The 18253-nt window shown below is 42.7% G+C and overlaps 1 protein-coding gene across 1 annotated transcript; it reads right to left on the bottom strand.

The window, feature by feature from the left end:
• Positions 1–3764: 3764 nt before the first annotated feature.
• Positions 3765–15890, bottom strand: LOC104399118 (ras-related protein Rab-3B-like; the record flags this gene model as incomplete). The annotated part of the gene is made up of 3 exons (XM_010022801.1): positions 3765–3952; positions 7472–7596; positions 15772–15890. Coding segments are annotated over 3 exons (432 nt in total), but the record flags the coding sequence as incomplete, so codon positions are not given.
• Positions 15891–18253: the final 2363 nt, after the last annotated feature.

Genomic DNA, 18253 nt, shown 5'->3' with positions numbered 1-18253 from the left:
GGACCGAGGTGAGCGTGGCACGAAGAGAGCGCAGCGCTGTGCTCCGCTGCCCTCACTAGAGGAGCCAAGCGCCAACCACGCTGAGTCAACGTGAGCGGCGTCAGGGTTCGGAACGCGCTGCTGACTCGGCAGCAAAACGAGCTTCCAGGCGGCGTTTTCCACGGGTGAAGTTTTGTTTCAGGCAGCGGTACCACTGCTCCTCCCAGAGATACAGCCTGTGGGCACTGGGGGCTGGTTTCAATGCTGTTAATTCCCCTAATGTTTTCCTTAACGGCTTGAGCTTTGTACCCGTGACTTTAACAGAACAGGCTGCGCTTGTTGTTGGAATGGCTTTGTCCGTGCAGTTCAGGAGGTCTCGGCGTTCTCCACTCCGTGAACGTGCTTTTCTCCCTATGGAACCGCAGTGCCCAAACAGCAGCTCGAAGTCTTGACCCCAGGAATGCTGCCTGTCCTCTTGTCTTAGCTCTCTTTGAAGCTGATGTTTCCAAAGGGCATACGCTGCCAAGATCCTCTTTCTTGTAATGCTTTGAGAGCTGTTAGGAAGCTTGCCTTTGTGTTTATCACATCCCTTTTGGCATTGTTCCGTGTTTAAGTTTTCTGCTATTCCTGTAATACCAGAAGTAGTTATTTTATGTGTGTGTGTTGACTGCAAAACAGATCATGAAAGCAAAGTTGAGGGATCAGAGGCTAATACAAATGCAAGGGGCTGTCTGAGATACAGGGATGATAAGTTAGACTGGATGTCTCCGTGATATTTTAGAGCTTTATTTCTCCACAAGATGGAAACCAAGACCCATCTCTAACCCAGTATGGTTTACGCTGAAGAACTGCGCTCTCAGTGCTGTATGGTACCAGCCATGGAGCAAAGCTTGAGAAGAGCAGTCACCTCCTTCCTTTCACCTTCTGGTACCCCTCCTTTGATCCTGTCACCACACTGGTTTATCAACACTACTATCCCAGGGCACTTCCAGTCAAATGGAAGGTTCTATGTGAGACCGCATGAAGAATGTTGGGGTTGTGTTCAGGGCAAGCAAGTCTATTATTTCCCTTGCCTCCATAATAAATTATTGCCTCACATTCTGCCTCTTACAAGTTAATACAAGTAACAAGTACTATCGACTCGCTGGTGACACTGAAATCAACTGCTTGCCACTTAAGGCAAAAGGCTTTCTTTGCGTCCATTCACAGCTTTTAATACAAATGTAAGATGAGATACATAAAATACATTTTAATGGAGAGATGTGTCAGCTGCCTGTGATGATCTGATTCCTTATTTGAAATAAACTGCAGGATTTCTGCAGTTTCTCCCTGTATTTTCCAGTTCTTTGGACTATGCTGCCATGTAGCTGTTTGCTGGCTTGTCCTGTAAACAACAATTCTGCCCAGCCTAGCTTGAAGTGCCTGGAATGTATGTGGAACACAATGAAACCCAATTATACATTGGGTACAAAAGGGAAAGTTCTTTTTGCTAGGACAAAAGAGTAAGTAAAACAAAAGAACTGAAACTCTATTTCTGCTGAATCTTTCTTCTTTTATCATTGAGTTGCTGAGCTGAAACATCATTATTAGCACTGAGGTGCTCCGTTATACCTGCCACAGCTCAGAATCATCAATCCCTGCTGTGCAAGGTTTTTGCGAGTTATACAAAAGTTGCCCTAAACCCTGCTCCTGCTACACTTAGAACACTGCACTGCACATTTCTTGGCCAAACAATCCTTCCCTGCACTCTGTTTTAAATCTGCATAGTGATTCCGGACTGCGGGGCTAAAGGATCATCACCCTGTCCAAAAAAGATCAGTGTGGTTTGGTGTGTTTTAGAAGCACTAAAGAGCTACCTTCTTTCTACACACACAGGGGATTGCCTAACGCTAGCACACAAGCTCTTTGGCCATGCCTGGTGACAACATTTGTCTTTATTTTGCAGTTCCAGGGGTTTAGATACAACAACCACATTCCTACCACTGCACGAATCACACATTCAGTACTAGATCACCCGCACACAACCAAAATCATGTCACAGTAAAGATTTCTGAAAGCAACACACAAAGGGGTCAAGCCTCCAGCACAATCGGCTCAAACTACACCAGTGTAGTTGTATTCTTCTCCAGAAGATTGTGCTTTTCTCCTTAGAACTATTACACTTCAAGACACAACAGAATTACAGAAGCATTCGCTAGTGTCATGATCAGCACACTGCAGCGCAGCGGGCAGATACTCAACTCCAGTGCCTGACATCAGAAAGTCTCCTCCTCAGCCAGAGGAGCTCATGGCCCTACAGTAAAGCTATAAAACTTGCCAGAATTTTCACCTTAAGACAACAAATTTCTCTTCAAATCCACTTAATTTACATTTACAGCCACAATTCACAGTCACTGTGTGGAGCTGGGATGCACAAAGGCACAACCATAAATGAAGGCGTACGGTTCACACAAGCAGTTCCTGCAGCAATTTCAGAGAAATACAAGCTCTGCATGTGGCAGAAGTTTTATCATTTTAGAGATGTTGGAAATACAAGAATATTTTTGATATTAAGTATGAAAAATTGTTCCTCCCTTCAAAGAATGATGCAACAGCACGTCTGGGTGATAACCCTAACAGGACAGCTTTGCCAGTTTTCATTTGCAGTTATGTTTTATTAATCAATCTATCTTCTTTCTTTTTTTGGTTGAATCTGAAACCAGAAAAACTATTCTCACACATGCACCCATCTAGCACAAAACTTAAGAAAAAATAACAAAATGCAGAAAGAAAATCTAATAATGTTGGCACTAATATTTACCAACACTCATTCTGGCTCCTGATATTTTTATCTTTCTGAGACAGTGCTGTTCCAAGTCTTACATGGCAGATTCTGCCTCCAACTAAGCATGCAGCAGCCAATTCCTCCTTCCCTTCATCCTGCAACAAACCTGCCACCAAGGAAGTTGATCAGAGTAAATCCAGACCTGGAGAGGTAAAACTACAGGGTACAGGGGAGAAGCTGCAGGACAACAGCCAGCTCTTGGTCTTCCAGATGCTAAGGGACAGCAAGGTGCCAAGCACAGCAGCACCCAAGCCCTTACTGGTGGCTGTGGGGCAGTGTGCAGGCAAGGGCATCCCCTGGAAGGGCTCTTGCTCCTTCACCCAGCACCAGCCAAGAGCATGTGTGGCTACAAGCTCTTCTCCTCCCAGCCTGGCAGCTTTGATTCCTCCATGTGCTCGTCCTCTGTTTAGAGGCTTGACACAAAATCCACTGCCCTTTTCTCTCTGCTCTCTGGAGAACCTCAGACTGTCAGACAGAAACACACTGCTTTCAGCTCCATCGTACAGAAAAGCTGAGGTCCATGTCTGGGGGACAGCAGCAGTGACTCAAAATACCTGGGCATACTCTTATTTTATAAGAGAACTTTTTCCCTCTGTTCTTTTAGATCTGATCCCTTCTAACTGGTTTTTATGCTTCCTGCTGTTCTTGACATAAAACCTCTTCCTGCAGTAGAGGAGTTTATAATTAAAAATGCAGCATTCTCTGTGGAAGTAACATCTGCAACACTAAACAATGCTTTTTCTCTTCAGTGTAACATTAACACTAGGTGCACTTACAACACTTAATCTGATTTTTTTTAAATTATTGGATGAAGAAATATATAATATTAACACTCCAGCACATTCAACAAAACATACCAGTTTCCTACAACAAAGACTTGTGCCTTTGGACTACGTGATAACGCACCACCACAAATGAAAAGGTAAAATGTAGTCAGGAAAGAAGGATGTAAGAAAGGTCACTAGCACGAGCAGTTCTGCTGCGAAGGGGGTGGGTTGTCTGTGAGCCGCATGCTCCTTCCAGAAGTGCCCCTGCAAGGGTCTGAATCTATACTCTCCGACATCTTCTCACAGATTATATCCACAAGGCGCTCAAACACCTGCCTTACGTTGATGTTTTCTTTGGCACTGGCTTCAAAATAGTCAAATCCTGTGGGAAAAAGTGGGGGAAAATATCAATAGAGAGTGATAATGGAGATGGGGTTTAAAATACTAAGAAATTTTTTATCAGAAATCAGACATCAGACAATTCTTAAGCTCAGTTGATTCCCACAGTCTCAGAATAGCAAGCAGAAATTTATCTAGCATCACTAAGAGTCAATAAATGGATCCTTACCATTGCCCTGGTAAACACATCTGCAGATGATATAGATCTGAATAAACCCAGGACAAGGGAGTTGAATTCTCCCCCTTAGGTCAGTGGGCTTTATCTTATCCTGGGCTGCAGCTGCTGCTCCCATACCACTAACTGGTAACACACAGAGGGGCCTTCCTGGGCTCCATGCACCCTCAAGGACCAGGCTTACTCTATGAACCACTACTGCAGGCTGTTGAGAGCAGAGACCAGAAAGAGAAGCAAGGTCGTGGCTGTTTTCCTTCTTCTGACCAACTTCTGCACTTGTGAGCAAAATGCTCCCTGACTTTGGTCTTGTTTTTTCCCATTCTTTGCCTGTTTACATGGAAAGCTCTTCCAGGTGATTGATACACTACACATCACGACAGAGCACCCATCCTGACAAAGGCTGTTCAGCACTGCTGAATTACAAATGACATTGTGTGCCTCCTACAGAGTGACTTCAGTGTCCAGTTGCCAGCTCCTTGCTGCTGTGTATTTATGGATTCTCAAACACTGACCCTTCCTGATAAAATCCCCCAAACCAGCAAGGCTGGAGTTATGCCCATGTGGGGATGTCACAGACAACAACTGCTGCCGCCTTTTGACACCCACAGCTATGCACAAACCAGCCTTCTCACAGCCTGAACCCTGCCTCTGCCAGCAGAAATGCACTGAACTGGGAAGCATTGCTTAATCCTCCAAAACCCAGGGACCTCAAAGGCCAACCATCACTTACAACGGCTGTTGCTTCTGTTCTACCAGGTTATTACATTGCCAACAGCAACAGCTCAAGCAGAACAGAGGGTTTATTTTGCAATAAGCTACATTGTGCTGTGCTTCATTTTGGGGATCTTGTGCATTGCACCAGTTTTCTTTGATTCTGTCACAAAGAAAGAGAAAGATAAGTCATCTTAACTGATCAGCCTGGCACTGCCGTGTGATAACAAGCAGGTATCTGCCCCACTCTAACACTTTTTAAAGATCATAGGACAAGGAGTGAGGTGATGGTGGAGATGTGTCCTTGTGAGTGATAGTTCCATCTGCCCCACCTCCTGTCTTTGGTGATGATTAAAAGCACGGGGAATCAGAGACCTAACTTAGGTATTTGTCTGTCCAACATTAGTTTAGCTTCTGCTGTGGCTGAATCTGTTTTGTTTAGTTTGTGTTCAGGCCAATAACAATTTATTAATCTGATTAGGAAATCATTTCAATGATGTTAATGTCACTATACAAATAAACACACTGACAGGTAACCTTTATGTGAATCAGTAAGATGAAAGCTAACAGTTTAAGCTTTAAGTCAATAGTCACTTAAAGAGATTCCTCCCACCTACCACACAAAGTAGTTTCAGATAATGCTGTACACATTAGCACAGGTAGTGTAAGGAAAAACTGACTGATAGATATTTTTCAGCCCTTTTGAAAAGAACATTTAGTATTTTGGGAGGCTACAGATGGGAGGACTGAGACAGGACTTCCCAGAGGCACAGTCAGGTTTTGTTTTGCTCTGCACTGGGGTATGTTTCTCCAGGGTGAGCTGGACAAGCACGAGGACAGGTCAGGAGCAGAACTGGGGATTCATCAGCAGAACAGTTTCCTAGTGATGGAATCAGTTGCTATGGTAACTCTGTGCTCGTGTCCATTCGGAGGTGTCCCACACGTAAAGGATTCAGATTCTAGATGCCAAGTTTGTATTTAAACAGATTTTGGGGGTAGAAAAAACATGAGAAGTCCAAATAGTAGTGGGAGTTCTGGTAAAACTCTCTATTTGCTGTTGTACTGTTCTGGACAAATTTTCAGCCACTAACAGTGTGATTACTCTCTCTTGCAAAACACATGGGCACACATGGCATTAACAATAGTTTTGAGAGTCTGCAAGCCAGGAACAGAATTCATTCAAATTCACATTTTCAAAAGCAAATTAAATCCTGATGTGTCAAAAAGAGCCCATAATGGATTTTGCAAACTAACCATGTCTTTGTTTGCTTTGCTAGTCCTACGTGTAAAGAACTATTATTACAATAATATTAATAATGGAAAATTAGAGGGTTTATTTTGATATTTGGTCACAAATAGAACCTCTTTGTGCTTAGCATATGTAGGATTTACACTTGAAGGCTCTAATCCTGCAGGTCTTTGCAGACACGCTTCTTTCTTTTTGCCTGTGGAACATGAAAGAATAACCTGATTGCTCCTAACTCTTTGGAAGAGTGACCATCTTCCTTTATATCACACAGGTTCCTGTCACAAAGCCATACTTTATATTCATCTATGAGCAGGGTTTCTATAGGTTCCCTTCATTAAAAAAACACCCAACCAACAACCAAAACCCAAACCAAACCAACAATAACAAGCCCCCCAACTAATAAATATTCATTATCTAAGATTTAACCATAACTGGCAATTTGATCAAGGTCACACACTAAACTTCAACAACGGATGCAGTGTGTACTGGAACTCCAGTACCCCCAGTTTAACAACATATTCTGTACCCTCCAGTTACTGCTCAGGAATTGAAGACAATGTAGGATTTCATAAATCGGAGATGATGGTGATTCCTTTGGGTCTGGTAAGAATCTCTGCTCTTACAAGCTAAACAAGTATTTACAGTGTGCCCTCTGTGAGGGTCTTGGCTGTTAACTGAATTAAATTTAACAAGATTTACTTGCCACTATGAATATTTAAGAGAAGATGACAGTACAGTTAAAGTACAGTTAACACAGAAGCCCCTATTCCATATTTAAAAGATCATCTATTCTATAATATATAACAAAAATGATAAATAAGATTAATTTCTTTTGCTGTTCATTCTAAAATTTGCATTGCAAATGGAACTGGTTTGCTTTTTCTATTCCACATCAGTAACCTAACATCTTTCTCCTACCTGGATAGAGAAGCATGGTATATTTTACTCAGCTCTACAGTTCTGATGCATAAACTTCTTTTTTTATGGTTTAGTTGCAAAAATTAATACATTTATTCTACAAAAATCAATGCTTGCATTCTGAAAATGCCTATGTGGTACTTGGAGACTTGAAGACAGAATTGTTATTTATGAAATCTTTTTCTCTTTTATTTCTGCTGAGCTAATAGAAACTGTTCACTCCAGACAAACTTTGGCTTCTTTACATCCTTAGAAACTAGCTTTATAGCTAGAGCAACACTACAAGCAGGTAGTATTCAGCACTAAGCAAGTAACCTATGGACCTAGAATATATTATGTTTCTTAGTTTTGACACCATCATTAAAGTATTGCTTCTGGAAGGACTTTTTATCATACACAGTATAAAGAAGCAAAGGGAAAAGAGTAGAAGGAAAAGCTGTGACATGTACCTAGCTGATCCGCCAGATTTTTCCCCTTCTCCACAGGAACAGTTCTCTCATCCTCCATGTCACATTTGTTTCCCACCAGGATCACTTGTGCATTGTCCCAGGAGTAAGTCTTGATTTGTGTGGCCCTACAGGAGGTTGAAACAGACTGTTATGTTCCACCAGCTGTGCAAAAATACAATCATATATTAAGTATGAAAACAAGTATCATTAGTGACAACATCAGTATCCCAAGACTGTGTTGGTTAAAAGACAAACGACCAAGCTTACACATAAAACAAGAATGCAAACTATGTCATTTATAGCACCATCCTATTTTACTACTCCTTAACTTCATGTGACAACAAAGTTTCTTGTTAAGGCTTTACAAGTGTTTTAAAGTCATAAGATCCAGACTTACTGAAAAGCTGAACTGAATAATTTCTGAAGTCTAGAGACAAAAAAAAAGCTTATTCTCCTCCAGCTGTAACCTGTCACGGGAGTTACAAACATTTACACATCTAAAGGATATTGTCCCTATAGAGAAAACCATACAAACAGATACACACTTCATGCTAGATTTACAACCTCTTATAAACCACATAACAACAATCATAGAATGGTTTGGGTTAGAAGGGACCTTAAAGCTCATCTAGTTCCAACCCCCTGCCACGGGCAGGGACGCTTTCCACTAGAGCAGGGAGCAGACAAATAAGATGCTCTTTTGCTACAGAGTTTTAGTAACACCCTAAGAAATCGTGTTATGAAAGTCAAACAGATGGAAGCATCAAGTCACCTTTGCTTGAACAGGAAAACTTGTTCATGGAGACTGAAATTGCATAGCAACATGGAAACATTTGCTAAAGAGAAACAGAAATGTACCACATCAGGAAGATAGGGGATGAAGGCAAGGCTCTGTGAGCTAGTATTTGAACCCAGCAGGATTAAGTGATACCTAAGGCAGGGAACAGCAGATGCAATGACAGACAGCAAGTATCAGACAAATGCTAACTTCAATGACAGAGGGATCAAGTGAGTGGAAGCTTAAGCAGGAGCACTGGGATGAACTTAAAGCCTCTAAAGCTCTCTGTGGCTCACCTGCTGAAACTGGAGCGGAGCTAGCTGTGCACCCCAGGAGTCCTGGCAGTGTTCAAGGCCAGGTTGCACAGAGCCTTGGGTGGCATGGTCTAGTGTGAGGTGTCCCTGCCCATGGCAGGGGGTTGGAACTGGATGATCTTAAGGTCCTTTCTAACCCAAACCATTCAGTGATTCTACAAGTCCGACCTTATATTTTGCCACTTCATAGTTTTTTCTATGACAAAACAGCAGATTTTTGTTCTGTTTATCCTGAGGGGCTGATCCTTTCCCACCATCCTTGCAGAGGTGTCACAGAGACAGCAACAGAACAGCATAGCTTGGCAGCATTCTATTTTTTCAGAGAGACCCAGCCTATTTTATCTTCACTAAGCCAGCTCTATCTTTTAAGCCTCCCTCCTTCCCAAAGGTAATTAGGCTGCTCTGCCAGAAGCAATTCATTCCTTCTCTCCTCCACTCCTCCTCCAGCCCCTAACTCGCCTTCCCACTCTTTGCCCCTGCTCATCACTCCTCCATACAGGATACAACAGCTTCAGGCGAACCCATTTCCCAGGAGAGCCAGGAGTCCCCCTCATATTTTTACTTCTCTTTAGTTTGCTTGAACTCCCTTAACGATAGAGCACTCGATTCCTTCTCTTTTAAATTAGCAGCAGCCTCCAGCTCTGATCTACTAATGATAGTTTTTAATTAGTTTGAGCTGCTGACTTGCCTTTGCCATGGGAAGCAGCCAGTCATGTTACTGCAGATATCTACGGAAAAGGGGGTCATCTCACCATGCAACTTGCCATTAAGCAGGAGCCGTTCTGGTTTGCACTGGAAAACATGAACCTAAACCCCACTGCACAAACCCAGACCCACAGTGCAGCATAAGGAATAAACCAAGACTTTGTGCAGTGAAACTCCTTACTTCTTCTTAGCATCCTCCTGGAAAGGCACTCACTCAATCCCAATTTTGGCTCCTCCGCTTTCACCCTTTTTTGAGTGCTTCCATGTAGACAAGCCCTGAGAGAGCTAATATGAGTCTGTGATGAGTTTATGCAGTACTCTGGGGTTTCTCAACCTGTACCCCTGCCTCACCACCCTCACAGGGAAGGACTTCTTCCTTACATCAAATTTGAACTTCCCCTGTTTAAGTTTGAGACTATGAACCCTTGTCATATCACTGTAGTCCCTGATGAAAAGTCCCTCTCCGGCATCCTATGGAGAAGAACACCTAAAAGAAACCCTAATCCTCACACCAAAAGAAAGGCAGCAAATTTCCAGAAACTTCTGGAAAGGTAAACAAACAAACAAGTAACAAGGCTTGTGCAATTAAGATGTTACAACAACTGTCAGGGCAGTCCAATATACACACTGGGAAAAGCGTATTTCCGTGACACAATACCAATGCTGTGCCTTATATCACCCAAACTGATGATAAAGGATGGGGTTTATGCTTCATGCTTAGAAGAAAAACAGTCTGAGGTTCACAGTTCCTTGGATATATCAACAACCTAATTTGGAGGTCAGACTGAACAATAAATAAAACTGATGATATGTGTGAACCCAACTGTCACTTAAATCAGAGTTATATTTAACCAATTTTTCCTTCCCTTCCATGAAATTGTACAAAGCAGAGTTTCCATAATATTTCCTATTTACTTGACAGTGTCAAATACTGAGTATATCCTAGTTTCAGAACAGTTTCAAATGAGGTATAAACCACTGATTTATCTACACACAAAACTATCAAGCCAGTGTCAAACAGTTACTGTCAAAGGAGCCTACTAAAAAAACACCTAGAAAGCCATTAAAACTCAGTTAACTATTTCACTCACCTACAGGAAATGCATCTTATTCAAACAAAATAATTACTTGCAAATATCAGGTAAAACCTACCTTTGCTTTTGCCCATTTATGCTTTTTCTTGTAAAATAACCTGACTGTACTCTTTGTCACTGCAGTAAGGAAAGTCACTCAGGCTTAATCTTTTAAGGCTTCTTATACAATCCGTTGTACCTTTACCACTGAAGGAGTAAGACAACAAGTCATGTCCTAAATATTCCCAAATGCATTTAAATTGTGATTTTACTCTTTCTTGGCTGCTTTAAGATAATTATTCGTGTGAATTAATAATGAATAATGATTCATGTGAATGAAAGAAAGACCATACTTCACAGTCAGATACTACCTGGAGAACTTGTCCAAATACCTGATACACAGCCGTGATCCTCCTCATTCAGGAGAAAGAATGCCTTTACTTGGTTGAAGAGAAGTATTTCTGGAGTGCCAGAAAGCAAACCAGAATCCTCTTTAGGGCATCCAACCATAAGAAAAGTGTGGTAAAAAGATCACCTAAGGAAGAAATCATAGCGCAGACCGGGAGAGAGAGTGTCACTTTCCTTGTGGGTAGGTGAGGCCAGGTCAGGAGGCTGTTAAAACAGCCACATGTCAGTGAGCCAGAGTAGGGAGGTAAAGTGCACCCCACAGTCATGGGAGGCAGTCTTAGCAGGGATGTTGGAGCTTTGTGAAAAGGGTAGGAGAATAATAAAGCACAACCTGCTATGGCAATTTGCCATCTAAAGGGAGGATGTAAGCTCTAAGATGCTGGAGTGATCTAGAGGGTAAAAGACTTCTTTGATAGAGATTTGACTTTGCACGAGGCTACCTTCCCATCATTTCAGTGTAATTATGAAGATGAATTTTGAGATCTATGCACACCCCTCTGAGTTCAACAGAAGTTAAGAATCTGACATGGCCAAGAGCTTACTTGGAGCGCTAGGTCTCTGGTTCAGCTGTGTGTTCATGCTTTTGGCTTGTTTGCTGCAGGGAACTCTGCAGGAAGAGATGGCACAAGAGAAAACAATGAGATGGGCTGAGACTCATGCTGGCAGCCTGCTTACACAGCACCTTAAAACCTGAATCAATAAACAGCAGTAGGCAGGGCACTAGCAGGAATTAACAGGCTCAAGGACTGGGGAATACCCTAGTGTAAAACACATAGGTGACTACTGTACACAACGTAACTCATTCCAAGGTTTTGTGAATGAATACAGTTTTAGGAATTACGTTCAGCCAATGAGAACAGACTGGGATGGACAGCAGCCAAAAGTTAGTAGAAGGGTCATCACTTCATATTTCATTAGCTGATGATCTTCTTGAGGTATCCTCCTAAGCATGATTGTATTTGCTCTATGAACCCAGCGCTGTGATCACAGGGCAAGTGGCTTACTTATCTTTTATGCCAGAGAAACACTCAAATTCCATCCATACATGCTATTTTAGGAATAACTGGGAAGGTTAACAGGTTCTTTTCTAGGTTTAATTTACATTAACTGAGTACTGCTGATTTATTCTTGGTGATTAAAAGGTCAGCCCATCTGCTGCATCATGCTGCATTTATGACAAATATTCAACTTCACAGTATTCTTCATCTACTGTAGCTGGACACTGAAGAATGCATCACTAGCCAGCTAGGATAGCAGGACACTTCAAAGAGAGAGAGGATGTGTAGGATTAATTACTGTCATTTCTGATATAAGAGGACCTGGAATAAGTTTGGCTCTTAGCTTCTGCACGTATCCCCACTTAACTTCAGGGAGGGCTGAAGTATGCTCTCAGAAATAGTGTGGTTTGTTGTAGCGTCACCTAAGGCTCTGCAAGCAGAGAGACAGCTCACTTTTCAAGTCACACCTTCCTTGCAAGGTAAAAAGCAGCTTACAACTGTGCCACTGTGGCTGTGTGCTTCCCCCCACCTCCAACCTGACTCTGCTCAAGTGATAACCACCAGTGGTGGTGGTGGTAATGGATGCGTCTGGTTGTGATGGCTACACCAGACTCAAAGTGGATTCAGGGGAGACAGATAACAAGTCAATAGACAAGGGATAACCTAAGCAATGTGAGCAGACACCCCTCCCCCCCAGCCTAGTGCTGGTAAAGGCTTGATTCAAGCAAAGTTTGGAAAAGAAACCCCCTAACTTCTGTAGTTGGTAAGCAGATATGCTGATGAGTCAATTGTCTTACTCTTATGGAGTAAGAGGCCCATCAAGCCCTCCTGCATGGCAATGGGCTGTACACCAATGTCTCCCCTTGAGCAGGGACACTTGCTCCTTGAGGTTGAGAGATTCCTTGCTGCAGCAGATTTTCAGTAAGTGATTAATAGCATGCTAAAGGTCGAAATGTGAGCTAAGTGATATAAGGGACTGATTGTGCATATATAATCCTTTAGACACAAACCATTGACCAAGTCTAGGACTAAGTCAGGATACAGGCACACCTAAACTCCTCTCTGAGGGGTTTAGCAAGCAAGGACTCAAGCTCAGGACTCAATGGGAGGGTCTCCTTGATGGTTTTGTCTGACCCTGTCCTCTATGCACTGAAGTGCCCTGGTTTTATTATTAGGCATGCTCCTGTCTTGCACTTGACCTGAAGAATGGACTAGGATCATGAAGACAAAGGCTCTGAGCTAAAGGAGCTAAAGTAGCAGACACCATAATTTTCCATGGAGAGTACACCTCCTGACTGAAGACCAGATCCAGTGTAATGGTTCTTTTTGAAGCATAACTGTATAACCCAGGATGGTGAAAACCACCCAGAAAATCCTACCTACTCGCTATGTCAGTAAATGGCAGAGGCTGATACAGCATTATTGGACAGAAGCTTTTGTTTCCATTTCTTGTCTCTTTGGAAGTTCAGAAAGCAGAGTGGGGAAAAAAACACCTCTGTTGTATCGCCACTAGAGGACTCTGCTGGCACAGCGATGCTACAGTTCTCATCTCTCCTATGGACAAGCTTCAGAAAGGAAGAAGGGCCACCCGATTTTATTCTGAGCCCCACTACATGATTTGGGCTCTGAATCTTTCAACTGGTTGGAAAGATTCCTGACATACACAGTACAAATAAACAGATGGTTCACCTCTGTCCTTTGGCTGACAAGGTGCTCTTAGAAAAGATATTTGTGCAACCCCGTGGCATGGGAAGATATGAAGTCAAATAGACAAAGCTGACCTTTCCTAATTCTTGCTCTTTCACCACTGCCTTGGATGGAACAGAGCTTAGACCACTTCCAATACTTCAGCTTAAACTTCACCTGTACAAACTTCAAAATAGCATCAGCTCAGAGATTGAGATTTGGTATTCTGGGCTATGTTAAGACTGGTAAGTAAAACTTACCAGAGCAGAACTGACAAACAGAGAGGCAGATGAACTGTGTGCTCATATATATCTTGTTTCACCAGGTAACCAAGCTGAAAACATTTAGTTTAGTGAAAGATATTGCCCTAGCTCACATGCCTGCACTCCTATGGAAAAGGTCCCCATGCAGACACATGAAGCAGAAAAAGCTTCATCTGAGCTTGGTGGGCAGAGTGCCACATAGAGGAGCCTGAGTTTGGCAAAACCTTTGGGTTTGTGTTTTCAGAAAGGAAAAGAATTATTCTTTTATCATTAGCTGGTGAAGCACAGCTCGGAAGGCGCTGCTGTTCACCTTCTGCAGCATGGTGTCATGATACTGGAGATGGGGTGAAAGTGGAGACTACACCCTTAGATGTGATGCTCAGGACCATCTGCTTTGGTAGACAGCAAGAATAAATAATGGGCAGGCTTGGGAGAAGGCCAAATTACTATAAACATCTAACCACACTATTGCAGCTTTTGAGTTACAACCTGGATTAGGGGATATAGAATAGGTGTTCAACAAAAAGCCAGACTGAGCTGGATGCTAAGAGCCAGTGCCATAGCCAATGTGTCACATGTGTCACAGAGATCATTGCAAATCAATCTATCAGATTTGGGAGATTACATTAACCGCTACATTGCCTTGTTTGCACATTGACCATATCTATCTGCAGAGTACAGCAACAGGGAAACAAGCAGAGATGAGTGCAAGATGTATGAGGGGAGCCAGAAGGGTACCACCCCTCTCCTACACAAACTCTGGTGTCGCTTTGTGAGGATGCCATGTCAGAACACAAGCTCCAGCAACAGGGTCCAGCCTTCCACTTATCCAGTCTGTGCCCCTGGCCACTGCCTCACAGCAGCAGCTCAGGTGTTTTCACCCAGGCACTGTGCTGGGTCCCATCAGCTACCACTGAGGAGGCTGCAGGCACTGCCCATGGGCACAGCAATGACGTGCTCTGGCTCTCCTCGTCCAGAAGGCGGGAGAGCAGGAAGGAGGAATCAGACCAGTGTGGAGTGAGGTGGGACACTTCTTCCCGAGGAAGAAAAGAGGTGACATAAACTACACGGGAGGGCTACAGGGGAGGAAGGGGAAGAGCACACCAAAATACTGGAGAGACCAGCCTGGGTACCAATGCAGCTTTGATACTGCCATGGACTTATAAAGCGACTGACCTGATGCTTTCTTCTTCCCCTGTGAGCCAAAAATATTTCCTGGCTTTCTGTTATCAGAAAGCCCAGAAATCATTTTCTGGTGTTTCTACCTGAATTCAGTGGAGCAAGATGAGCTTGCAGCAGCTGAGAATCCATTTCATACCTAGTTTTAGGGCTAAGCCCCCACCCTTACCATGTAATAGGTAACTCCTTCTCCCCCATCCCATTATTGCTCACTGAACACTGCCTTACTGAGCCGTTCAGGTGCTTTCTGTAGTCACTGGTAGCAGACAGGCCCCTTCCAAGGAGTGTGCTTGCTTTCTGTCCTAGACCTTGCTCTTCCTCCTCTTATTGCAGCTACAACTAATTTAAACTCCACAACTTTTAAATGGATAAAGTTAGATTTTTAATTCTCTCAAGCTAGGCAAGGTGAATAATGTTCCATGTGTCTACACTTGGAAATAAAACCCAAAAAAAACCCAAAACCCCAAACAAAACCAACAACCACCAAATCCTTTTTAAGGAAGTTTCGAAAGATTTAGCCTTATTAGATTTTAAATGAGATTTGGCTCTAACAACCACTATTATACTAGATTGTTTTAGCAGCATAGAAAACTTCCTAAACCCAAATAATGTATTAAAGGATTAATTTATTTAGAATAAATTAGAACTTTAAAAAGCAACTACTGCTATAGAGTGCTACTATGTATTAATTATAACTTTTTCATTAAAGTGAAGCTGTGGAACATTTTCTGCAGGAGAGTTTAAAACCCAAGTTATTCATCCCAGACTTCAGATGAAGAAGAAAGAATATGGTGATGCAAAGCACTGTGGAGAATGGGATGTCTGATGTTCCCAACAAACAGTTGTGAGGAGAGAACTGGCCAAAAAACAAACCCAAACCCAGCAATATTTCATACCAGTCCTGCACTGCATTGAAGGAGTCTTCACTGGTGATATCATACATGAGGACAAAGCCCATGGCTCCTCGGTAGTAGGCAGTAGTGATGGTCCTGTATCTTTCTTGTCCGGCTGTATCCTGGAACAGAAAGGAATATATAGGCTTTAAGACTCCAATTCTCAGAAACAGGAGTTGTAGTTAGGTCCTAAAATAAGGAAACCACTTCTTGTTGTTATACATTTTAAAACTCTCATTTGCTCCCATCTGAAACGAACTGTCCTTACATTTTAGCATTAATTAGGCTTTTGCATAAACCATGATTTGTTAAATGCATTTTGACACATGTTCTATTAAAAAAATGCCAAAGATGTCAACCCTTTAATTGCTCTTGTCTGCCTCGGCCTCAATGCAATAATAAAATGTTAGCAGAGTTCAGTGCAAGCTGACACTTCAAAGCAGAGGCAACAGAAAACAGCCCAGGACTGCAGCAGGCAAAAGGCATTTACATGTTGCAATCAGGAAAATGTCCTTGAGCAGATATTGCAGGTGACTCAGTTCTTACCTGAGGTTAGAGACAACAATTAAAGACTTGGTGCAAAGGAAATGATTCTACAAAGTGAATTTAACGTGGAACATCCCACTCGTGATGTCTGAGGAGTGTGTATTAATCTGAGCTGTACTAACAGGTTCCACTTAATTCTCTTTGTCTGTAGAGTGCTGCAGAATGCCTCTACCTGCGGTTGTCATTTCTACGTTCAGCCTGGCAGCACAAAGGTGAAACTGTGACATATATAACAGAAGAATTTCAAAAGGCTTGTGACAGCTGGAAAACATGTCAAATACCATCTGTCAGATGGCAACAACATTTATTCCTCGCGTTTTAGCTGCCTGCTCTTAAACTGAGGAGTGTTTCTACATCAGATCAACAGTTCTGCAGCCAATCCGTTCCCTTTGGACCTGCCTTCTGAAGCAAGAAGAGTTTTGTGCTTAACGTATCTCTCATTCAGGAGATATCTATTATTTGAACAAATACATTTCATCTATCTTTTGACAAATGGCAACTCTGTGAAAGAGCTGCAGGGAGGCAAAAGGCCTTACTTTCAAAGCTCAAGTTCAACATAAGGTGTTGACTGACAGTTGCTCTTAGGGGTTAGCAGTTCTGAAATGAATGCTCCTTTAGTTCTCTCAAAACCCACACGTAAGAAAGCATTTACTGCCACTGGTCTAAAATGTGGTGATTAAGATTTCTCTTCTTTAGAGGAAAAGGCCCTGAAGGACTTATCAATCACATAGCTAGTTGGAAGAGTAAAATAAATCCATGTAAAGCACTCTTGCTGGAGTATTGAGACAGCTTCTGATCAGACACAGCACATCACCACAGCCCCAGAAAATGTGCAGTGGGTCAGAAACTACTCAGCTTTAAAATCCTCCTGTTCATCATTCCCATACATGCAGCTTTGTTTTTGCTGCACGCAGGAGACAGTGTCAGCCCTTCCAGCACACATGCCAGCCAGCCTGTGAAAGGGGAAAACAACAGCGATCGCCTGTTGTTCTGCACCAGAATATCACAGAGGCTCTCTGTAGGAGGAAAGTGCTTGTAAATAAGCTCCCTGCAGCTTGCTTTAAAGACTCTGCCTATTGCACTACTGTGAGACCATCCACAGCTGTAACACACTGCGAATTTCCCAGGGAGCAATCTTGCTGTTTCTCCACCAATCCTCTGCAAAAAAGGAGGGATTTTTCCTTGAAACTTGTGCATTTATGTCAAGACAGGGTGGTCCATTGGCTGATCATGGCAAGGCATCACATGCTGGCTGAGAAATAGTTCTGTTCCCTCCTGACAAGAAGTACCAGAATGAGGTGGACCTCACCTTGCAGCCCAAGTGACCATTTCTTCTCCTGCCATGATAAATCCACCACAGAGCACACTCATATTCATTGACACCACATCCTTGCTTAGCCTCTGAACAGCTAAACCAGCCATGACAACTAGATCCTAACTATAATTCTTCAAGTGGGGAAGGGCTCAGTGGCAATCGTATTGCTCTATTTATTCAGACATGATAGTTGCTTTATTGCAGCCCAATTTCCCAAAGACACAAGGCTTATTGAATCATCAGTCTCCACACATGCATGTGTATATGCTCGTAATATTTGACTGAAGGGAAACACTCTCAAAGGTACATTCTTACAAATGTCATGAAAATAGCTGGTAAGGTGAAGAGAGACTTCAAGCAACCCTTAGCAAGCTGGGGAAAAAAGCTTATTCAATGCTTATCTTTTTTCAGCACCAAAGGATCCATAGGAGAGAGGCTTTCTTCATGCCGCATTAGGACAAAGACCTAAATCAGCATTAGTAACTCCTGAGATCCTGCAACCAACAAAAAGAAACAAACCCACAGGAAGTCAGGCTTCTTCAGTTCTCATGCTCACAGCATTATTGTTTTACACCTACATTGCCAGTATCTTCTACCTCCCAAATCTCATCTTCTGTTTTCTGC

Source organism: Nestor notabilis, unplaced genomic scaffold, assembly GCF_000696875.1.
Source record: "Nestor notabilis isolate BGI_N333 unplaced genomic scaffold, ASM69687v1 scaffold1731, whole genome shotgun sequence".
Lineage (NCBI taxonomy): Eukaryota > Metazoa > Chordata > Aves > Psittaciformes > Psittacidae > Nestor > Nestor notabilis.
Note: the sequence above shows the minus strand (reverse complement) of the source record. Positions and strands in the feature narration are given on the sequence as shown.